This window comes from Pezoporus wallicus, unplaced genomic scaffold (assembly GCF_028554395.1).
Source record: "Pezoporus wallicus isolate ANWC-B61680 ecotype Strahan unplaced genomic scaffold, APGP_CSIRO_Pwel_v1 contig_7904, whole genome shotgun sequence".
Taxonomy (NCBI): Eukaryota; Metazoa; Chordata; class Aves; order Psittaciformes; family Psittacidae; genus Pezoporus; species Pezoporus wallicus.
In genome coordinates this window covers 215952-241431 of record NW_026639904.1, presented here as the reverse complement: position 1 = coordinate 241431, position 25480 = coordinate 215952, and the positions used below count along the sequence as shown (strand labels likewise).

The following is a 25480-nucleotide window of genomic DNA, read 5'->3' as shown; positions in this document are numbered from 1 at the left end:
TTTTAACCACACTTTCCATTTCAAAGTTTGCTTAAGGCTGACAAAATTCAGAAAGTTCCAGCTGAACTTGAATGCTAGAATCAGCAATGGTACCCCTTGGGGAAGAAATACAAATCCCACTGATACTCCCTGAGCATAATGAATACTTACAAGTATGTAAGAATTATGCTTTGGGTGCTTTGGTGTCCAAGACTAGTGGACACTTCTGAAAATTTTTGGTCTTTATATAGAAATGTCCCACTGTGATGTGGGAGAAAAAAAATACTAACATCTGTTAAAAAAAAAAAAAAGAAAGAAAAAAAGAAAGATACTACAGAGACAAATGTCACAGAAAATCTTACATTGCAACTAGTGTCTCTAAATTCAGTGAAAGATTTCTCTCAAATCCCATGAAAAACAAGGATTTGTGTTACAACATGAACAATGAGTATAAAACGAAATGTTGAACAGCTTCTCATTCTATGAATACTCCCTATGTGATAGGAGTCATGCAAAAAGGATAGTATGCAATTGTGCAATTAAACCCTTATTGTAAAGAATATGCAAAATGTCTCAAGCAGCCTTAATTTTATGGATTCTTGACTTCTGACTATTTAGGCCTTGTATGTTTTTTAATGTTGAGAAATTTTATTCCTATGATCAGTAGTAGACACTATACAGGGAGAACTTCCTTCATTATCCAGGCAAAGGGCATGTGACAAAAAGACTATATAGTATTCTCAAAGCTCATTTGTATGGGGCTGGAATTTCTCAGTCTGGGCTGCCATTTTTTCCACTTTATGTTCACAAACTCCCTTCTCGATATGCAGTAGCGTATGTTTGTAGTAGTGAGGGACAGATGCTCAATCTCAACAAAGATCAATGTGGCTCCAGGGAGCACTGTAGCATCTTTTCTCTGATATTACACTTCACTGTCCTGAGGCTGTTCCTATGTGGCAGCTTATCAGGTTGCCAGTCTGTCTTTAAGATTGCTCTCTTTATCTTATTTTTTTAAATAAGAATGTATATTTAAAAGACATACCTGTCCAATAATAAGTGGGACTACAACAGTCATAAACAGCTGAGAGAATATAGATGTAAAAGGCACAGAGGAGGACGATCCAAGCTACAAAATAAAAAATATACCATTAATATTGCACTTTTTCTTAGTGTCTGTGAATTTCATAAAGATGTCAGACATTAGTATACATTTTATTTTATTTTACACATAAAAACTTGGGAGTATGTGCACAAAGTTGGAAGCAGGTGCATGCATCTTTAAGTTTTAATAAAGCATTTGGTATTCCATAGTAACAAAACTAAAACAATCTCTGGTTGATTATTTTATAACCTAAGATGATAGTTCCATCAATATTCATTTAATTGAAACCCTGCTACACATATATACCAAGTAAATTATGTAAGTATCTGTAGGCTGATAGTCTAAAAAGACAGGAGTGAATCTTTCTAACTAACCAGCTAGCTCAACTAACCTTACCATTTATACAAATATCAAGCAACAAAAATTCATGTAGCTATTTCGATAAATAATTAAAAAAATAGTGAAGACATTCACATGTTTTACTTCAATTAAGGTAAAAATATTTAATAAATTACAGTATCTCATCCCCATCACCTCCAATTTTAGCAATGTGGGGACAGAAGACAGTTAGAGGGGACCTGAAGATGATGTCATCACTGAGACTTTTGATCTGTAAGAAGGGTGCAAATGAGAGCACTGAGATTAAGAAGCCTAAATTCCCCATGAAGTCAAGAGGGAGAAGTAAAGGCTTGCAGGGGAAGACTCAGATCACCCACATGAGTACCTGAAGTCAGGCAGTGCAGCTACTCTGTTCCCAAGAGACACAAGGCAAGGAATCTGCATGGTTCCTTGCAGAAAGTGGAGCAGAAAACTCTATCTTATAAGGAGCTTCTGAAATTTTAAAAGGTTCATAGTTTTTCAAACTCTATTTGGACTTATATTTTGCTACGTGCTGAGGAGCTAAAAGCATTACTTACTGTGTATTCAACGAAGCTTTTTCAAATGAAAGTGAAGATTTTTAAACTTTAAAATCTGTCTGGGTCACAGAGGAGTGAATCTAACCAAGCAGTCCACATGTCAGGCCCCTCTGCATAGCTTCACAAAACTATGACACTTTGGCAGTGGCTCTTGTTCATTTTTATAAAGACCGTGATTGGACTTCTCTCACTACTTAAAAGCTTTATGCTCAGTGGACATATAATCAGCTTCTAAGTCAGGAACTGAAAAACTGTTCAGCAATACTGTACACTGCTGAAAAAGGCAGCCATTCAAACAGCAACAGTCTTGCCAGCTTTTTTAAATATTACTTAAATACAGTCTTCAAGCATTTGGTATATATGAGGATATGTTTTGGCTTGGGTGTGGGGGTTTTGGGGTGGGTTTTTTCTTTGTTTTTATTTAGTTTCACATAATTAGAAGCTGATTACAGGTACTGTGCTGGGATGCTAAACCAATTTACTAAGGAAAAGTAAAATTATTTTATTCAAAGAAACAATCTTCTCTACCAGGATATCAGCATATGGTTCTTCACTTTGTCAACTTCACCCCACCCTTTCAGGCTCATCTCACTATTACCTGGACCACCAAAGGCACACATTTCAGGTAACCACCTCATCCTGACTAGATTTTAAACAAAACAGAAATCCACATTATCAGTCCAAAATGAATAAATAAATAAATGATTCATTAATATGGAGCTAGCTGTTTTCCCTTGAGTCCGAGGTCCTAACACTGCTGTAACACACCTGGGAATAGAAGTTGGAAGCAGTGTGTAAGCTAGACTCTGCCTGTCCTTCGTACACTGCTATGGCATTAGACTTGCCTGTCCCATCTATGATACTGACATTACTTCTTCAAAAAGACTTCTAAACTTTGTTTCCCTTCTGTATATTATGACTATAACTTCAGGGGAACGGTATTTATCAGAATCTGTAAATTACACAACATGTATAAACTCTTGCATGGCCTTATTTTAAATCTATTCACAGAGAAAGACACAGAAGATAACAGCTGAAGAAAAGAGAAGGCAGGCACTTCTCAATCACACAGAATAAAAAAACTTTAACTCTGGAAATACAGTGGTTAACCATGAAGAATCACAAAGGCTAAAGATAATGAATGCTAATTTGACCAGGACTGCCTCAACAATTGTAGTATGCAAACAATCAGGATCACAAACTAAAATGTCCCATACACTCTCAGACATTGCCTGGGTTCCAAACTTCCTTTGGCTATGTTTGTCACATCCGCTTTGAGAGAGAAGTGAGAACTGAGGAACAGAGGAAACAAATAGCTTGATATAAATGTTACTCAAACCTACCTACACATATATAAGTGCAACTATTCTGCCTGAATGAATAAACATGATTTTACTCAGGTTTTAGTTGGATCAAGCTAAGTTCTGTGCTCCATTTGCTGTCATAAAATAATTTATTTTGTTTTTTTAAACCACCTAGATGATCTGCATTGCACCAAAATTAGCATTATGCTAAAATGTCTGATTATATCTGGCTGCCCTCCTTGCTATAATAATTTCCATGCCTAGAAATGAACCTTTCTTCACAGGCAAACAAACAGAATTACTGCAAGAAACAGTGGAAAGACATCATAGAATCAAACTGCTGATTTATAGGTGTAAAAATAATCTGGGTCATGTTCAGTTTTGAGGTGAATTGCACAGAAGGGAAAAAAGGCAGACAGGTGACTCAGGACAGGACCCTCATGGTATCCTGGTTCCATGATCCTATAAAGACGTGTAGTTAGCTTCTGCCATGTAGAAGCAGGATGTGTACTTAAAAGGCTCCTCTAGCATTGTATAGATGAAAATTTCAAGAGCATAACCAAGTAGAAAAGAAAGTCTTCCACCGGAACATTAAATTCTACCTAGGCAAATTTAAGGTATTTTGTGCCAGGAAGAGGGAGAACCCTCTTGTTATTCTCTAACTGCTATCGTATTCAATTTGTATCCAATACAATTTGTATCCAAGTATACTGGATACAGTAAAAGGTGAATTTGAAAATAAAATTATCAAGTACAAATTTCATAGCAATCATTAAAAAGTTCTAGTTAATTGTAAAGGGTTTGGATCAGAGAATTTTGTCTTCCTAATGATTAAAGAGAAAGGAAATGGTGAGGTAAATAACTAGGCAGGAATAACGATGCACTTCAAATATTCCCCATGAAGGAGTTGATCTATTAATAGCTAATTTGCTATGCTGCTTTCTCCCCTCACAGTAATCAGCCTCTTGTCACATACTAGTGAAATCCATTAGTGCAACTTCCTTATCAACAGACTCTCATGTACCAAGTGCTAGAGAGGAAGAACAATGCATAGTGTGTAGAAATCCTGTTAAAAAAAAAAAAAAAAGTATTACAGTTCCTTTTAATAAAAGGATTTACCTGAAATACATGGAATTGGAGAAGACTTGGCAAAAAATTGAGAAATAATCTTTTAAATGATGTTTTAATTTAAGGATTGTGACTATATGGGAAGATTTTAACTGCAGTATTTCAATCAACTTCTGGTTTCATTCATGTCCTTAGTCACAAGTAATTTTATTTCACTTTTTTTCTGTGATACTTGCACAGATTTTCCTTCTCCTGAGCTCTTTCAGCAGTGCTCCTTTCCAGTACTTACGGCATCACTACAATGCCACCATAAAAATACCTACTATAAAATTAAGAAATTTGAGAGGGTACCAGGGTACCAGAAAACAAAACATGACCGAATAAATCAAGAAAAGAAGCAAACTGATAAAGCCATAGAAGATTCCATTTTGACACAAACATCACAATAGTCATCCTTGGTAAAAGAGCAAATTTGGGAGCGATGTCTGATGGTTCCATGGAGGATTTTGACAAGCGTATTTTTAAAAATACACATGAATTTTGCATTGGGTCTTTAACGTTCCACGTTAACTCTTTTGCAGGCATGCTTCTAAAGAATGTAAAGTACATAAAAGTGTAAAATACTTATCTATAACATTGATGGCTTTCAATAAAGTTACATAGATTCGCAGACCTTGACTTATGTTACTTTGATAGCGAACCAGCTGTACTTCCTCCTACTGATAAGACTATATCGGTCAGGCACTGAGCCTCAGCAGCAAGGGCAATACCAAGAAGGTGGCAAGGCTGGGATACTGTGCCATAGAAAACACAGCATTACATTTGGTTCCAACAGGTGTGCTGATGACTGACTTCTTGTATTTTGATACTGGATGTAATCAACAAAATCATAAGTTTGTGTGGTCTGTTCACACAAAAAAGGTCACTCTGCATTATCCTCTTACATGGTCTTAAATGTCTGTGCTCATTCTGCTTCCAGGGCAAATCCAAGTGACATGACCTTGTTGAGGCATCAATGAAAAGAAATCTATGTTCATATATATTTCTGGTTTTCATAACAATCTAAGGACATATAAGTGAGATGATACAGCTACAAGTGTTTCACAGTGCAGTGCTCCTGAAGTTGTGTATTTCAGATGAAACATCATAAAAAGGTGCTGACATCAAGGTTATTAAAGAGCTCAGAGAACTATTATCTTCACAGTATGACGACATCTTTCGTTTAACTGTCTTTTAGTAATGCAAATGTGCCCAAATGCACCATACTTAAGAATTCAAATCATAACCTGTTACTACAAAACACAAAATGTTAATACAATTACTAAAGGAAATAACTAAACTGAACATGGAGAACAAGTCATATAAGCAAAGATGGACAGTCATACCCAAGTGACTAACTTCCTTAGGCATTATTTAACCTATTTGTAGTCATTATTTATTGATAATAATATAGTCATTTCCAAAAGCAAAATTTAGTCTACATTTCAATTTATTGTTGATGCGGCTCTCTCTCTTCCTGCTCACCCCAAATGCGTTTGAGAAAATAAAGCTTAAGTCTCTACTTTAAAAAAAATTTCATGATCAATTACCTTCGGTTTCAGCTAAGTACATGACTAGACGAGGAAGATGGACAGCATCCTCCTCTGAATGCTTTGGTACACAGCCTCCTAACCATCACTAATGAAACACTGCAGAACGGTGCAAAGAAATGTGAACAGCATAACCCTGAGTTAACTTGAAACCGATGTATCTTACAGCACTTTGTTTCAACACTCCTGCTCACCCCATATATGAACTGTAATCAATTACACACAGTTTATGGGACACTGCCCATTTATAACATCTTTGCTGAGAATGTAACATATTAACTGTTAATAATAAGGGTTAACACGAGGATGATGATACTGCCGATTAATGAATTTGGAAGACAGATTCAATAGCTTCCTAAGTAAAATGTTAATCAGAGGAATCTGTGGTGAAGGCAGCTATTCTTTAAAGTCTCGATGTGAATCCTCTCAAGGATAGAGTCTAGTGATTATGTGCACAGTATTTAAGGTTTCGTTAAATCCATCAGAACCTTTTAGAATGCTTCTTTTGAGTAAGATTACACCTGGTGCTTCATAGTAGAAAAGCACTTTTCAGAAATGTAACTGACAATCTTATGTTCAACTCCATTCAAGATGATAAATTATTTGCATTAAATGCATTATTTATAATAAGCTTCAACATGCCTTTATCAATATTATTTAAACAATTTATATTTACATTACTAGGCAATTATGAACAGAAAAGGCAGTTCAGAACATTATATCCTCTGGTGCACATAGGGCAAAATTTAAACCATAACTGCTACTGCAAGTTAAGCTATATAACAAAACCAAACTAATGGACAGGAACATATTTTATTTCTGGTAGCACTAAGGGTATTTCATGCTCTGTGCACCGGGAGATAACAAATAGGATCACTAATACAATATAGCATTCAGACTACCATAGTATGACCCTGGAAGTGCTAGTGCTCGTGAGTACCAAACTCAGAAACTGAAATTGGCATTGGCTTCAAAGGTCCCTGAAAGGTGTTCAGAAGCCCAGCCCAGATACTTTTGAGGTAAATGCGGCTTTTATCTTGAAACTTGAAAAGTCCAAATCTTTGTTAACTAAGCCTTAAGGCTAAGTTGCGTGACTAAATTACTCACTGCACAACAATTAATGTGCATTTTACACATTTCTCGTACAAGTGTCTCCAGTGCTGCTAGGAAGAACAGAGGCACCCACTTTGCTTCCTGTTCTTGCACACAAAATTTTACCATCCCTTTTGAGAAGCAGCAGTGAAAACTGCAACTCAGGGGACAGAATATCATGTTACCTGCCCATAAAGTCGCCAAAGGAAAGATCTTTACTTTGCTTAAAAAGGTATGCAGATCATTCCTTAACATTTCAATTTCTAAAGAATATATCCCTTTGGGCTATGTAAAGCAACAAAACTCAGTGAGGTACAGCAGGGTGAAAGTTGCCAGTGAGCAAAAGTTTAAAAAGCTGAAGTTTCAGTCACTTAGAAACAAAGGCACAAGTCTCTGGATGAATGCCTATAGAAGAAACAGGTTTCATATAGGAGGGAAGAGGATAGCAACAAATTCAGTGCAAGAATAATAAACCCCAGGTTTTTTTTTTTTAGAGTAGTTATCTTTTTCAACCTACAGTAAGTCTATCGTCCCAGGTATATCAAGAAAACTTTGCTAGTGTGCATTGATATACACAATATGGTCAAAGCAGTTCTTGTGTAAACACAGCTACACCAGATGAATTACAATTTGTTATAGTAAAATAAGGATCTTCCCACACAGCTTTACTGAAGCAGTAGTTGATAATGTTACAGTCACTCTCACAGTACTATTTATCCCAGTTTAGTATACACTGCTATATTTGTGTACAGTACATATGCTGCTTAGGCATCTCTACCACAAACAGCGTGCCACTTGTATGCCACTTACAAATTGTTTCAGACTAACTTCTCGCATGCCCTCATTTCCAGTGTGCTGGCTTACATATAATGCAATTAGTAAGATAAACATGAAAGACAATGTATACATCTGCTGAAATTGTTGAAGTGCTTCAGCCTATTCCCCTGCTCTTCACAAAGCCACGTTCCTCACTTGGCAATCTGCACTACTCCCTATCATTTATGCTACCAAATCCTCAAGCACCAAGACTTCCTGACAGGGGACTTGAAGCACCACTATCCATCTGTTAAAGCATTTTTGTTGTATGCTGATGAATACCCATACCTTTATAGAGTATGAAGATAAAACCTGGTCTTCTCCCTTTTCTTCTAACATGAACTATAAGGAACAAGGCCCTGACTAAAGACTAATGATTGAAAAAGAAATCCTGAACTAACAGAAAGGAAGCAGGATCACATTTAGCAGTACACAAGGGCTCCAGTAAAGTACCTTGCTGCTGCTGCTCTCTCACTAACCTCACCACAAAAATAGCCGTGGGCTTAGCTGTCCAAAAGCATGGCTCTGTTTACCTGAACAATGCTTTCCCAATTGGCCTGTCATCCATTTTGGATCAGTACAATATTGTCCAGCTCCTGCACGTGAAAGCTTTCAAAAGATCTCTCAACTGAGTAATCAGCTTACTTGGCAAGTGTCTGTATTTCAGACACCCAGCCTGACTAATAGCACGTGGCTTTATAATCCTACCAGAACAATGGGGTTTGGTCATCTTAGAATGAAGTACAGGTAGTGTTTGCATTCACTGTGACACATTCTGATGGCCTTTCTGGGAGACAGCTTATTTCAAATACTGACCTGAAAAGTTTTCCTTGTTATTTAAGCATTGTTATATCACCCAGATTTTGTGATCCCCACCACAATTAGCAGGTAGGTCTCAAGGGTACCCAAAGGCCATTCAAAACCTTCAGAACTCTCAAATGATGCTGTAAATGATCTGGTAGGGGGGCTGGGAAGGTAAGGGAATGTCCCCTTCACAGGCTGGCCACCCGAGGAGGGGAAAAAAGATGTGTAATTGCTAAACATTTCTATTATATACCTCCCAAAGTATAGAGGTGGTGACCACACTGGGAACGCAAGCCAGATCAGTTTCATGATCAATGAGTCTATTGTATTACAAGTTAATACCATAAAGTACAATGAAACAAGACCCCCCCCAGCCAATGAACACTAACACACCAAATACTGGCTGTAAGTAAGGTACAACATGCTGAAACTCCGAGATCAAGAGCAACAACTTTGAGAGCCAATAAATCAGCGTTGTGACAAGTGACTATTAATCCGAAACAATGACTGCTTATCTGCTTATCACAAATACAATTAGACACACTCTGGTCAGATCTCTTGTTATCTCAACCCTTCGTGCCCCATGCTGGGCGCCAAAAAGAACTGTTGTGGTTTAAGCCCAGCCAGCAACCCAGAACCATGCAGCTGCTCACTCACTCCCCCCCCTTCTGGAGCGATGGGGAGGAGAATCAAAAGAATGTAACTCCCACAGGTTGAGGTAACAACAGCCCAGTAACTAAGATATAACACAAAACCACTGCTGCTACCAACAATAATAATAATGATAAGGGAAATAACAAGGGAAGAGAATACAACAGTTCACCACCCACTGACCAATACCCAGCCTGACCCGAGCAGTGATCTAGCCCTTCCCGGTAACTGCCCCCAGTTTATACACTGGGCATGATGTGCTGTGGTATGGAATACCCCTTTGGTTAGTTTGGGTCAGGTGTTCTGTCTCTGCTTCCTCCCAGCTTCCCCTCCTCCCTGGCAGAGCATAAGACTCACAAAGTCCTTGGTCAGAGTAAACATTACTGAGCAACAACTAAAAACATCGGTGTTATCAGTGCTGTTCCCAGGCTGAAAGTCAAAAACACAGCACTGCACCAGCTACTAAGAAGGAGAAAAATGACTGCTACTGCTGAACCCAGGGCAGTATCTTAAAAATACTGTCTAAGAGGTGCAAGATTAGCCAGTAAAAAGACATCTTAAAATCAAGATACTTACAAAAAGCAAAAGCAGAAGTGGAGTTATAACAATGCCCTGGAAGAAACAAAAAAAGAGTCTGTTAGTCAGGGAAGCAGAATAGTCTTTATTTCCTTGTACCTTAGTGCCTGGAAATATAAAAACATCTTTCAACATCATAGAAATTAAGTAACAATAATTTCAGCTTTCCTCTTCATGGTGTATGCTCTTTAACATCTGTATGCCGATCATTTTATAAATTATACCTTTTTTACCTCTAGCTTTCTCCATTTTGCACCTAAGTCCCTCTATTCTAAAAGATCTGATACACAGAAATATAGATCATTTATTTTAAAAATCATATTAAGGCTCTCCCCTCACTGTACTGTATCTTAACTTGACTAAGCTGCTCCTCCTTAGAGGGGTACTTGTGATCAAGTCCCATGCTACCCAGTCCCAGGTCCTCTTCTGAGCAAAAGCCGCATCAACCATGATGAATTAGGTGTCCTGACTGTGTAATGTAAACTGATATTCCCCAAGGAAATGAGCTGAGATCTCAAAACTCATTTCACTTGATTAGACTTTGCGTCTCACTGGTAGAAGGCAAGTCTTTCATCTGATTTAATCACACAGGACCACCTCAGCTTTTCACATCCCCCAGGCAGACGCAAGCAAAAAGATTTGTTGTCTTTACTGACAAGGAACAGGTTTCAAGCTGATGATTGGACAAAACAGAAAATTTTAACTTTCATGAGAGCAAATCTTAAAATGAGTTCTTTGGGTTGGGAGTTAACATGACATGCATCAGTTTCAGAGCTGCAAACAGCAATTCCCCACCATCCTTCCATCTGACTTCAATATTTTATTATTGCTCAATAAAATGATTCTATCATTTAATGCATGCGAGTTCACAAAGCTTGCTCAGAACTTCTCTGACCCAAGACTATTCTTCATCCAGATATGCCTCAAGAAAAACTAGTCTTTCAGCTATTCACAAACTTTATTGTTTAATGAACAGAAGTCCAAAACTTGCTCACATTCGTCTATAATTATGCTTATTTTCTGTTTTTTTTTCTCCAAGCAAAAAAAAAAAAAACCAAAAAAAACCCCATCAACCAAACAAAAAAAACCAGCTGTCTCTGCTTTTCATTTAACCTTGAGCAACACAACCTTACTTCAGTCTTTTGGAAGCTAATATACAGAAAAACCTTACATGACTATTTTTGTATTTGTTTTCTGGGTCCATAAAAAGTCATGGATCCAGACAGCCCATAAGGCACAGAGATTTCCTATTGTGCTCTTAAAACAAAAAGCAACAAGTAAATGCCAAAATTGGTAGCAGACAAGAAGAACTGAGGAGGAAACAGTTAAGCTGTGCAACTTGAAGGCTCTGTAGGATTTAAAAACATATTTTGAAATAAATAATATATGCCATATCTGACTGCCCCACAGCCTAGCTATCCATAATCGTTTATCTTTTTGGAAATGTCACAGCTGAGACAGGTCATAAAAGACTAGAAAGACAAGAAGAAGCAGCAATAAGAATTGCTTCAGGGAGTCACTCACAGTTTACAGGGAGGTCTAAACCAAAATGCAGATAACAGTTATGAGGAAATGTAAGTGTTCAAGTATACCAGCTGTAGAAGAACAGAAGCCAAGGAAGGGAGGAGGCACCAAGAGCTGATCTGATACTTATGTACAGTAGCATCTATGATGCTTAGAAGGAAGAACTGACAGTAAGATCTGTCTAATGTAGATGCAACAGTCATTTCATCAGAACCCAACTCCGACCTGTATGAACTGCTACTAAGAATACGTGAGCCAGACTTTCCCCTTCTCCCCCTTTTCCCATTGGCAACTACATTTCACAAGGGCCTGAGTATTCCCTAAGTGCCTTGTAATTTTGGGATGGCAGAACACCACTGCAGCAGGGTTCCACCTTCAGACCTTCGCAATGAGCAAAGAGAAGCACGGATGGAGTGGAAGGCGATATGCCAAAACATCCTGTACTCCAAATGAGCATTGAGTGTAGGAAGAAGAGAGTACACTGACAGCTGGTGAGTTTAGCCAGGTCTTCTCTAAACCTGAAGGAACTCATTGATTCAGCACCATTAGTCGTTTCTTACACGCTCCATGCCTCAGTACATTTTACAGCAATTTTATACGTTACCAAAAAATGCTAAGATAAAAACCAAAACAACCTTCCCCTTTCTTTTGATGATAAACAAAGATGGTGTTCTTCCTCTTTGGCATGGGGCCTGTGACTTGGTGTAAATTTGCTTTAGAAGTGTGGTGATATTAACTCAATGGGCAACTGCCACTGCTAAATCAAAGCATACATCACAAAAGGAAACATTACCACTTTGACAATAACACTTCTTCCTAATTCTGTAAGCAGAGAGGAAGAAAATCATGGTATACATCCTAAATAGATTGCTGGCTAAGCTTCTTGAAAACCTAGCATTCAAAAGGTCAATTCTAGCAATTCTTTAAAAACTTTTACTGTTAAACCCAGTGATCTCAATAATCAGAAGCAAGCTTCCCATTGCTTCACCACAGAAAAGATTTACAAGGTTGAATTCTGACATTTGCAACACATACACAATCCTCTGGGAAGCTAAACAAATGCCCGACAGAACAGACAAGTTCGTATTAAAAAATAGATGCTGTTGCCAAATCAGCTTAATTTGATGTTAATGTTTTATTTTGATAAGGAACACCAGTTTGAAAAACCACAGAGATTACATTAAAGCAGTCAGTAATGCTTTGGTGACTGATGGTTTACAGGTGCAAGCAAGGCAAGATTTGTTAGGGGAGGGAACATCTCTTATCAGGCGGACTAACAGAGTTAGTAAAGAACAAACTCTGGGCACGTAAAGCTCATTTTTATGGTACCTGCAAACACTGACATGCTTTTATGTGCAAACTCCTTCGAATGAGGTTTCTGTTCCAGATCTGAAGAAGCGTTTACATGACTAGTATATCTAACAGATACTGCCTTTCTCTGCACACACCACCTGGCTTCAACACATTATGTCTTCATTCGAAACATGCTCCTCAATATGCTCATAAGAATTATGTGATGCATCTCAGTTCATACCCACTAAAGAATAATACAGAGAGCACACTGAGTCTAAAGCCTACTGATAGAAAGTACAAACAACTGTTTATGTTTTGAAGGTAAAACTATAATCTGATTCACTCAGAATAAAGAAAAGATGGAAAAAAAGTTAGTCTGCATGGTCCAGCTCAGGCACTAGCAGAGGCTTCAAAAAGATGAGGCATATTCTGACACTGGCAGTGTGGTTGCTTTCTAAGACTGACAAGCTGAAAAGGAAGGATAAAGGAAGCTAAAAATTAAAATAAAGGCTAAAATTTCTAAATCCACTGGACACTAACACCATCAGAGAAGAAAGAATAACTAAATTTGACTACACGTTTCCCTGCCTTGCTTTCCAGGCAAGTACTGTCAAATACATAGTGTATGGAGATAAACAGATTGTAGATTAGCACTTCCAGCAGAAGCTGAGCATCTGCCCTTGAGAATGCAAGGTCATTACACAGTTTTAGCATCTTCAAAGTTCGGGTGGAGTGTTAAGCTTTCCGACTGCTGCCCACAATGGAGGCAGAGTTGTAAAGTGACTGCCCTTTGCTAGCAGCAGAAAAACTTTCAAGAAATCCATTTACACCTCTGATGTGAAAGATTGACTGAATACATTCCAATGATTTTAGAGGAAGCGGAAGAAAAAAAATCTCAGCCTGACCTGAGACACTGATACTACATAGGAATCTGAACAGTCACATATCTGTAAACACATTTCTTTTTACAGTAAAGATCATGAAACATGTCTTAATTAAGGGAGCTTAAATACAGGTTTGTGAATGTGAGCATGTGCATAAATATATACTTTAACAGCAGGGATGTAGTGGGAAATCCATTTAATTGTTATTTGTCTTGTATAGATAAAGATGTTAAGAGATTTTCTATAGTTTTTACCCAGTACAGCATTGCTGTACAGCAGCTATTAAAAGGTGTCTATTCTCCAAAAGACTATGTAGAATCAATACACTTAATTGATTGCCAAATCGGACAGCAAAAGGAAGTAACATAATGGATGTGAAACTATGATGGCAAATCATTAAGAAAGAAATTATGCAAATAGTAAGAGGAAGGTGGGCACAGATCCAGAGGGACACATGGTAGAAGACAAGTAAGGATTATTGTAATGAGGCATGAAATAAATGTGAATTTTCCTTCCTTTCCTTTACACACAAATTTCCCATGCAATTTTTCTTCATTCTTACAGGTCATCAGTATGACACACTTGTGGCAATTACTAGTGGAAAAAAAAAAACAAACAACCCTTAACCAAAGCCACATCTGATTTATCTTAAGAGGTAGGGCTAGAAAGGAAAACTAAGGGTTTGTAATCAAGGTTCTGAACAAACATGTATTTTCTGAAATCAATTATCAACTTGTGTTTAAAGCTACAGATGTTCTTGAATGCTCCCACAGAGCAGGACAAAAAGAAGCACCAGAGTAATAAACTGAACAGTGAAAAGTTAACTGGGCAACATTTCCACTACTATTGATGGAGCAATGTACGAGAAAAATGGCTATGAACTGCGGATAATTTCATCAGAAAACAAGCACGAATGAGAACTGAAATTAAATCTTCATCTGTGTACAGCACCGTTTCTCATATGGGTTTATTTCAAGCATCGCTGGCACTTTTGGTAAAGAAAGAACAAAGAAACTCAGCCTGTCCCCACCCCCTAAACAAACAAATCCTTGCAGTTTTTCTGATTACAACATGAGAGAACTTTATCTTGAAGCACTTATTATTTCTATTTCTTCTTGTCTTTTGTTTCCTTGCTTTTGAGCTTGGAATTGGGTTTCTTCGTCTAAAAAAAAAAAAATCTTTATTATGAAATTTGCAGATTACTTTATAATGTTTTACATTACAAAATGAGAACCCTGCCCCTAGAAAAGTACTTCTAGGTCTGAATTCGGTATGTTTGTGAGCAAGAGAGAGCTTTGACAGAAATACAGATAAAGGCATGTTCTCAAAAGATCTGATACGACCACAAAAGAAAAAAAGTGGGCTCTTCTAAAGGTCAAAGAGCTTATTGTTCAGTGCTTTCAAGAACACGACTGAGAATGTAAAGACCATTACAGCACTCAAAGCCAACTCCCAAGTCTATTCAAATGAAGGAGTAACAAGACTTCCCCCTACCCTCACCCCTCAGACTGGTCACAGATCCACAATGCCACATCACAACACCCGTGTAATATGTTGATTATTACTGTACTACTACATTATGCATCCTCTTGAATAAAAGCATATATATATACACATATATATACTTGATTTATAGGCCCATGCCCAACTACTGCGCAGTAACTTTAATTTTAGACATCATATAAAGAACGACTCCTGCTGCTGAAACAGGACTTTCACATACCTGGATAACCAGCCAAAGGCTGGTTCCAGTATCATATTGAGAGTTAAGCCAAAAGTATGAAAAGAGTATTTCAGGAAGGTAAAACTCCATACAAGCCTAGTTTGCCTGGCTCCCCAGCAGAGGGCATCTTCAACACATTAGAAACGTTCTTATGCAGCAACAGTGCATTTTAGAACACAGCAGTAAAGCACCTGAAGTTTTAAAGAAACTATAAAAACTTCTTGGGACTTTGCAGGTGATACTGAAATAATATCTGGCATGATGTACAAAATACAGCAAAAGTCTAAATCACAGTTAAAAATCAGGGCTTTCATCAAATATCCCGAAACCTCATAGCCTGTATTAGCAATATTTTAAGAACATCTAAATGAAATTCAGTTAGATGGGAGAGTAGGAACTGTCTGGCAGAGTGTGGAATAGCTCTTACAATAGATGGGGGGCTGCTGCTGGGGAAACCGCTTCTGGCTGTACTTCCCAAGTGCTGCAAGCACCTGCTACTGCAGCAGCTCTGCAGCACTGTGTGTGACAGAGGGAAATGATGGAAAAATCCCTGGAATGGGATCAAACTGTATTCCTCATGAAAACTTGTAACACCTTCCTGCAACTTTTTGTTTCCTCTCTCTTGTGCAACACATTCAAGTCAGCTGTCTTGTTAACATCCTCAGTGCATTCAATGATACTGGCAAGCCTGTAGCTCCAACTGTTTCCAATTTCCTCTTCAGCTGCTTTTGCTGACCATAATTCCTGCTTCAAAACATCCTTCCTCTCCCTTAACACTCTCCTCAATGAGAATCTTTAAAAACTTCCTCATGTGCGCAATACTTTTCCTAATTCCAGCTCATTAAACCATTGTCTCTTCCTATTCAAATTTATTTCTCATGTGGTGTCAGCAGAGAACAAGATCTCTATTATTCTGTATGTCAGCATAAGAACTGAATTTATAAACTGCTATTAGGTAGGCCCTCCCTAGAGGCAGCATAAAAGGGAGAAAAGAACTTCTCAATCATTTACACCCTTTCGTTTCTCAGAGCAATCCCCGTCTTTGCAAAAATCACTTTGACACAATCCTGCCATTTCTACAATGCAGGCAGGCTCCCACACCATATACCATGACCTCAGTGGGACTGAGGAGGAAAGGCACAATTTGTAGGATTAGGGTGTCTGTAGGTGTAAGGATGGCCCTTTCTCAATAAAGGATTTAACGTTTAATAAGGATATAATAAACTTGCAGCTTTGGGGTGTATCTTTAGTGCAAGGTATGTTAGTACAGTGTAAAGGATGCACCACAATTCCCCCTTTGTTTTATATGTAAAAAAAAACGGAAATGCAGTAACATACATATTTTAGAAATTATTTTTCCACCTAATTTTTAAGTCTCTTTTCTTGCAGAAGAAAGTTAAAAAGGATTTAAATTTCTCCTGCATTTGGATCTATGTCGAATAACTAGAAAATGCTAATTTTAATTACTAAGACGACTTTACTAGTAAATCGTGCCAGCCTCAGCACCTCTGCTGTCATAAAACCATCTGGCAGTACAAAAGGATGGCACACTAGATGGTGCTGTGGGACCTTCCAGGGGAAAAAGCCTCCAAAAATCTAAGTTCTACTGTTAAAATAAATTAGCCACATAGTTGTTCCCGTATTTTCAAACACATTTAAGAGTACTGAGTCACAGCAACAGAAACCAGAACCACAGGTATGGAAGGAATACACCAAGCAAACATTCTGCTTCAACTGACACTGCTTTTTGGAACAGCTAAGCGCCCCTCTTCCACTGGAATAGCTTCTCAGCTCTCCTTCCCAAAACAAGAGAAAACAGTTTTTATGCTCTACACCAGTCTTACTTTAAAGGGTTCTACATGTAAAGCAGAATTGAAACAGTGATGTCCGAAGACAAAACACCCTTAAAACCTCCTCTGTGCTTCCTTGTAAACTGGACCCGATCATCCTCTAGCAGTCAGTATTTTATTCCATTGAAAGGTTTAAAAAATATATATATTTTAACACAGTAAGCTTTGAATTAAAAAACTGTGAATGAACTTTTCCTGCCATGATAATCTGTTGCGTGGAAGAAAACAGAAACTTATTTGAAAAATTACAGAAATCTGATATCAAACCTAGGACAAATGCCACAGAAAAATACCACAGTTATCAAACCTGATTCTACTCATGTCTTTCTATGGCTTTCATTGTAACTTGAAACTATTTAAGTGTAACAGTTTCTGTATAAAAAAAGAATCAATATATGAACCAAAGCACATTCCATTTTTTTTTTTATGTAAACACTATGTTTGAATAAACCACTATCTTCCTCCTTTTTCTTCAAGTCAAGAACCTCAAACAGTGCAAGTACAAAACACTGTACAACCCTTCCTTGACATATGGAGGAAAATAAAAACTTTATATAATGGGCAGGAGTGTTGTGGCAATAAAAACCTGTAAGAATTAATTATGAATCTGTAGGAGTAAAACACTTTCTTAGCATTGTAAGGGTCTCTTGGTGACCTGCTATTCAGAAATACGACTTAAAATGTACCACTAAAGTGATGGCATAATTCTCACACTCACCCAAACTGTTGGTTTGGTCTGTGGTGTCCATGAAATGAGATACCACCCAACCCCCTTCTCCCTCTCCCCCGCACCCTCCAACAAATCAACTGCATGCTTATTCTATAACTATTGTTACAGATAAATTAGACAGCTTACAACGGTGGTGTCAGGAAAACGTCTCATCAGCCAAGGTGCTAACTACACTCTGTATGGTAAGGCATGCCCTCCAAAATCCCCCAGAGTAAAAGATGCTCAGGACCCTTCAGGCTCATTTCCAAGTCTGCTGGAAAGTTAAGCTATCAATAACTAGTTTGAGAGTGAGCTCACTCATACATTCATTTTTTCCTTTAGTCTTAGTGCCCTCAATTGTTTTACTAAAACATATCAGAAATTTCATTCAATCTGTTTCCACTATTATTCTCAGATATGATTTCCTCTCAGAACTGAGGAATTCAAAGCCAAACCCAGCCAAAATGCACACATATGTGTGTGCGTGCACATGTGTATACACAAACCCCCCCAAAACCCAGCCCCCAACATGGTAATCTATACTGCCTGTGTTCTGTGCTGCCTGCCTGGCCCCAAGTCATCAATAATGAATAGAAATGTACAGCTACAGCAGTAGCCTGTGTCATGGGCTTGTCAGGGATTTTTGAAAAGGAACAAAAACACAGGTTTGCCTTTTGATTGTGTCTTCTTTTGCAAACACAGTATAGACAAAACAAAGGGGTATTTAAAAAGTAGTAACAATTAACCCTTTTCATACTAATTGACAGTTTCTTCCACCATAGAGACTGGAAAATTATTTGCTTGTAATGCAACCAGTATTCTCCTAGGCCTGGGAATTCAACAGTAATGTTGATTCTGAGCACAGGGAGGGGAGGTTGTTTCTATTTTAAGATAATGAATACATACTCAAGAGGAGTCAAATACCATGGTTTAAATAGAGGGAAGAAAAAAATTGTTTTGTTTTGTTGTTTGGTTGTTTTTTTTTTTCCCAGGAATCCAGTAAGTTTAGTCTCAAAATTGTTCTTGAAGAAGAAACTTAATGAATGCAAATACATACACACAGAGTCAGTGGATGCAATGGCATTATTAAAAAATATGCAGATCCTAATGAATGAATTAGACAATGTTTAATAAAAAGAGATGGCTCTTGTATCCATTCTTCTCAGTGTTCCTGAATACATTTCTACAGACATTAGGACGGCAGTCTTACAGAAGTGATTATCACACATTTTACAAACAGAACACACCAGCTGGTATACCACCAATCCACCCCCCCAGGGAGGGTGGGTGGCAGACTACAAAATGTCTACAGGACACACACAAACCAAACTGATTGAAAAGCCAGTTGTAAACTCGAACCTTCCTTGCTCCCTACACCTGCCTAAATTCCAGAGTAAGTCCTACAGTTGTAAAATTAATCAATAAAAGCATTAACTTCCGTAGTAGCTTCTGTAGTAAATAAGTAAATATTCTCCACTTTGGAAGATATAACTGAAGAGGCAGCCTTGCCTTCAAAAAGCCTGGAACCAGATAATTTGTAAACACAATGAAACTCTCCAAGTACCTACTTTGAACTGGGCATCAAAACCAAGACATCTCAATTGACAACATGTTGCCAGGCCATCTTTTCTAGAAGTCAGTAGCAAATAAAAGCGCATGGTTTAAACATAACTGAGGAAAATCTTCACAAAGCAGCAATCAATAACATGATTTAAACAGCCTACTTTGTACTCTGACCTAACGTTATCTTGTGATAACTGTTTTTAATGATTAGAATGGGATATTATAGTATTCAGCTGAACTGAACTGTGCATAAATCGCTGATCGTTCATGGGCTGAATATGTTATTAATGACTGTGAATAAGGAAAAAGGACCATAAACCACCTTTCTGTGGCAGATAATAAAATAACTGCCTCAAAAATTACAAGTACACACTATAGTACACTAAGGTTAAAAAAAAAAAAAAAAAACCACCAAAAAAAACCCAAAACCACAGAAATGTGATATAAATTAACTGGTTAAACAAAGATAAGTTACTTACAAAATAAACTTTATTCTGTTTAAAGACTTAACCAAATTATTTTACAGCAGAAAAGTTGTTTCTCAATTCTAACCCCACAGGTACTTCAGCATAACTAGACTGATTATTATTAATTCTATACAATCAGTAAAAACTGCTTCTTTTCTCCTACTGACCTGCTTTTGTGGTTTTGCAAGTGCTCAGCCACCCGTCTCCCAGCCTAACTGTCTAAACATAGGGTTGACAGTATGAAACTTCTGTTTTGTTTGGGATATCCCCCATAGAGTAGACAGCACATTTTTATGTGCTCAATATGCACATCTGCAACAGGGGTTTGTTTATATGCAGCAGAACGGGCCAAACCCCCTGCCCTTGTTATCAATGCCATATGAGTCATGGAATATTTTTGGTTTTGTTTCTTTTTTTTTAAACCATCCGCTTCAAAGATATTCATTTTTTATATGTTATTCACTAGATACAGATGCAGATCTTATATTCAAGACAAAAGAATGGTGCATTTGTTAAATTGCATGCTCTCGCACAAGTCACAGATGACCTACTGGGCGAAGGTATTGCTTATAGCAGCCTATCCCTCAGCACAGCATCCTAAATCACCCATTCCACCTGCTGAAGCAGCTGACATCCGCTTTGAAGCATGCAGGAAACTGGTTGAATCTACAGTGCTGTCACATCAAAAGCACTCTGTCTGCACTGATTTTGAGCTGGCAGGTCCAAGGAAAATTCACCTCCCTGAATTTCACCTCCACAAGGCCACACTGTCTGGCTCACATCTATCCTTGCCAGGAGACAGGAGTGCCACCTAGGAAGGTTCTCAGGCTGACCAGCAATGCCCACATCACCCAAACACAATGAGAGGCAGGGTACTGCTATGAGGTTGTGCATGGCAACAAGCACTGAACCCCATGTCTGTTGCAGTGAGCTTTTTGAGGAGTGTCCTCTGACAAAGACAGTACATCATGGTTTACCTGGGAACGGTAATGTCGGCACTCTCTGGGAGTACCAGAGCAGGTAAGTTGTAGAAAGCTAAAAACCCAGGCAGAGACAACCTAAGGAACTAAGTACTTTCATACAAATAAATAAATAAATAAATGGGAAAAGAAACGTAAGGAGGGGGGCAGCAAACAAAATTTGGCTTTGTACTTCAATTTCCTCCATGGGTTATGCTGCTTCAGCTTGCTGTCAGAAGCAGCCTGCTTTCCCCCTGTCTGGTGTGAATACTGGTTTTGCATTTAAATCATCTGCCCTGAAATGTGGATCTTTGATTCAGTAACATAACAGAATATTTCCAGAGGGGGAAAATTGTTTCTGAAAACAAAACAGTCCTAGTCTAGCAGAAACTGCCTAGGCAGGGAAGGAGCTGGCATGGGAGACTGGAACTAAATGAAGAGAAAGTAATTCCCTCACAGCCCCCACAAGAAAGGCTTTTTTTAATTTGAGCTCCCAATAGCTCAAATGGCAAGACAGTATTAACCTGGAAGGTGTTTCCTACTTTACAGGAGATAAAATAAGGGAACAACTAAAAGATGTTGCAGAAGATTTCTACCCTCCCCTTTTCAGGGCAAGAGCCTTCAGTCTACTCTGTCCTCACGGAATCCCAGCTTCCTAGGTGTCTCCTTTCTGACTCCTAAGGCTTTGCCGCAGATCTCCCCAAAGAACCACTGCAAGGCTGGAAGTTCACAATATGGGATTAGACCATTGTGTACTTAAATTTCCAAAGGCCCCAGTCCTCTGTGTCCAGAATAAATCTCATTCTACAAGTAGAATACATGCCTTTTAAAAATGTAATTAGTCAGTTAAATGACACACCACACGTGTTCACAGAAACTTGTTAGCTGAAGGGCCAAAACATACCCCTAAGGCCCTTAGTTTTTACTGAGAATTTCTAGGATTTTGTAACCAACAAGGGTTGTTGTCTGTTTTGTATATCTAACACTTTTCATGCACTGTTTCACCTGGTGGGTGGCAGACAGGACTTTTCCACAGAAGTTGTAGAATAAGTCACCTGCTATCTCCACCCTGAAAATGGGAATTGCAGAGAGAGCAGCAAGATTTAACCCACCCTGAGATTAACTGACCTGATTTTCAAAGTAGTTCTCAAATGCATTGTTTACCTGATCGATCTAACAGAAATCAATGATACATAACATAATAATTAGCATTATACACCATTGCAATCTACTAGACGTAACCATTTTGAACCCAGGACACCAACCCAGCATCCATTCCAGTATTAGCTGTTAATAAGTAATAGTTGTTACCTATCACAGGCCACTTTTAATACACACAGCATGGAAGGGTTAAATAGCCTTACCTTGGTGTTAAATACAGATTCTGCTTGTATTCTGCAGACGATACCTTACATATGAGAAATACAACAGCTCCTACCTGCCTAGTTATCAAAAGTGTGTTTTAACAGAGAAGGGATCCTTACCTATCAGTTTACTTTTTTATTCTAAGTGTGATTTTCAAGTGAAAAAGACTCAAGACCCTTTTTTTTTTTCTCTGAAGTTTTGCTGCATACTCTCACACAGGTGATAGAGTGAAAAAATAACTGCCTTGATTATTTACAATTACACATAACTCTTTTACCTATAAAGGAATTATGGGCAATGCAAATACACATAATGCAGGTCGCATAACACTGCAGTGGGCAAACCAAGGCCCTATTATGAAAGGCAAAAATGCCATCATCCCTCTTATTTCTGGATCAGACACAAAGGGCATCAGTCTAGTGCATACACAGAGCAGAAATAACCATCCTGTAGGCTAGCAGTAACAATAACTTGGGATGGTGGTTCCCAATATTGGTACTGCAACCTATCTAAAGACTTTAAAAGGCTTTTTTAACCACTGTATTACTGAGAAGATACATGAACTAAAGACTTCCAGGATCAGTTTGCCAGATGCTTACTACAGCTTTACATGCACGCAACAAAAAAAAAAAAAGAAAAAAAAACAAACCCCACATGACTGCTTACTTAGGTAAAAGGTTTTTTTTTAATGTAAATATTATCTTTAAATTAGCATTCCTGGTTTGACTACAATCAAAAGCCTCTAACATCACAAATCATGACAACGAGGTGGCCTAGCAACCTAGACAGACAGACACAGGAAGTTCAGTCAGTCAGTAATAAAAAGCTTTGGCTGTCTGGCTTCAGGGAGAAGAAAATTGCTTGGATGATCACTTCAGTACTCTACTAGGTGATGCACTATTTTATTCTTTCTGATAGCTGCAGTTTAAAAGAACTCAAAACAGGAAAATGTACATGTAAAGGCTGAGCAAAGATGTGGACTGAAGCTTTATGTTGTTTGGTTTCAGATTCACACTTTTGATAGAGCCTAGGGAGCCCGAGAGAGAAGAAAGGAAACTGTCCCCAAGCGCCTGACAGTATCAAAAGTGAACACAGCTGCTTAAGTTGCAAGCTACCTGTAGAGTGGGTCTAGGAGCAGGGGGCTCTGATGGAAGAGGGAAGAAGAACAGCCTTTGCAATGTTAGCAGGTATCACTGCAGTGTACTTGCCAGCAAAACAAAACATATTTATCAAGTCATGGCCACAATTATCATGATTCACCCTGGTACAAGAAAATGCACTGTCATTCTACTCACCAGACACTTTGGGGTAAATTTACGTTGCTGCACATTATAGACCCAAGCCTGAAGGCATTGAGCATTGACAGCTCCTCCCAGAAACAGAAGGCACCTTGCAGAAAGGTGTATTTCAAAAGAGAGGTGGAGTCAGAGAAGAAGACACCTTCTTCACTCTAATGATATCTAGGCAGTTACACAGCTAAAACTTTACGCTGTTGAAAAGCTTTATATTCTTCTTTCAACATGACTGGCTTTTCTCTTCCCCAGTCGTTTCAAGGCTCTTTCTTTTCTGTTCATCTCTTTTTTTCTTCTTTTCCCTTCTTCAAAATCTCCAAAAAGATTAAAAGTATAATCCTCCAAGGAGCTGACTTACAAGTGTATTTAACATTTAAGCCTATACCCAGCAGGACACTGAAGCTCTCTGCATTTTTTTGTCACAGATATGTTTTTTGAAGAATTCTTACTTGATAAGACCAAAAACCACTTTTTAATGTCAATGCTAGTATCAACATTAAAACAACCGCAAACATTAGCCTGTCCAGTCCCTCACAACTACTGCTTACTTGGCTTAGACCCTGAACTGCAGTGACAGTTGGCAAATAAATCTGATTTGGTCATTTATCCAGCCAGCACATAGCATCAAGATGAACATTTCCACATTTGACAAATTGTGTCATAATTGCTGTATTAAATACCATGCATGTACATTTCTCAGAAGCTGATGGCCCATCCATAGAATACTTACTTCTAGCAGCAATAACAATTCTGAATAAGTGACTATTCTCTTCCAAGGGTAATAGTATCTGCTTACATAAAGGGATATTTTTGGCACATTCTCAAGGTCTTCTTTCTTCTGCCCTGCTGTCAGAACTCTAATCAGGTATGCATGGCACCTACAGTGTCCCGGCATACTCCAAGTAATTAGCCTTTCCACTAATCACAGAGCATCTCTCATTGCTGCAAACGTACAGTAAGCTGCTTGTTCCTTAACCCTCAGGTTTCCTTTGCTCATTTCTTAAAGAAATGACTGAACACTGCTTACCTTGAACTACTCTTTCAATGCACACCATTTAGGGCTTTCCAAATAAAATCATTTCTGAGAATTTTGCTTGCAGCCGGATTTAAAGACATGAATTATCGATGTTTCAGCTAAAACGTATGCCTGATCTTTCCCTTTTCTTCTAATAGTTAAGAAAATAAAAGCTCAGTGTTTCCTTGTGACCATCCTCACATGCCTTTCTGCTTGAAAGGCTGATCACCTTAGATAAAAACTAATTTACGCTTGTGATTTATTAAGACAAGAAACCCATGTTTAAATGGAAAAAGGCTGTAGTAAGTGTCTATGCTCTGACAAATGGCAAAAAATACAGCTGATTTAACAAATGAGTGCTCAATCAATGATGCACTGAGGCACATGACAAAGGGAAGTCAAAATCCATTACACTGAAAAACCTCCTTTAAATTCCACTTCAGTGCACTGACCCTGTTGCTCAATGCTAAAGACTTTACAAGGTTTTTGGAAACATTTAGAAGAGCTTTTGTTTTGGCATTCACTCAGCTGTACCTCACAATTAACACCACCAGACTCCTTTCTAATCAATTATTCATTAAGATTACTAGCATATCTTTTGAGCCCCTTAACTTCACATCAGAAGTGTGCGAGGAATGATACATGCATGTGTACTTTACAGAATAAAAGGCAGACTCTAAGCAGGTTTTAACACTAAATGAGAACAAGGCTAAAAGAAGCGAAATCAACACTTTAAGTCAAAGTTGAGCTTCAGGCAAGCTGCAGGCAGTGCACAGCATGAGAGAATTTGGCTCTAGAAAGTACCCATGTGTTGACAGCTGAATAAGAGTTTGAAGGCTTAATAGTACGAAATGTTCCATCAACGATAATGTTACACATTACTTACTCAGTTAACTACTCATCTTCTGCAGCCCTGACAGCTAATGACGTAAACCCCA

General features: G+C 38.2%; 1 protein-coding gene across 14 annotated transcripts in view; it reads right to left on the bottom strand.

Annotated features, from left to right (window-relative positions):
- The window catches only part of SLC10A7 (solute carrier family 10 member 7), a 143380-nt gene that overhangs the window by 39425 nt on the left and 78475 nt on the right, over positions 1 to 25480 (bottom strand). For 6 of the 14 annotated variants that reach the window (XM_057416743.1, XM_057416739.1, XM_057416745.1 and 3 more), the window contains 2 exons: positions 9899 to 9934; positions 1022 to 1105 (listed from right to left, as the gene is read on the bottom strand). In XM_057416743.1, coding sequence (XP_057272726.1) covers positions 1022 to 1105; positions 9899 to 9934 — 120 coding nt within the window. Of the gene's footprint in view, positions 1 to 1021; positions 1106 to 9898; positions 9935 to 13050; positions 14194 to 25480 lie in introns of those variants that run through there. The other 8 variants (XR_008973081.1, XM_057416740.1, XR_008973080.1 and 5 more) reach the window with 6 other exon arrangements.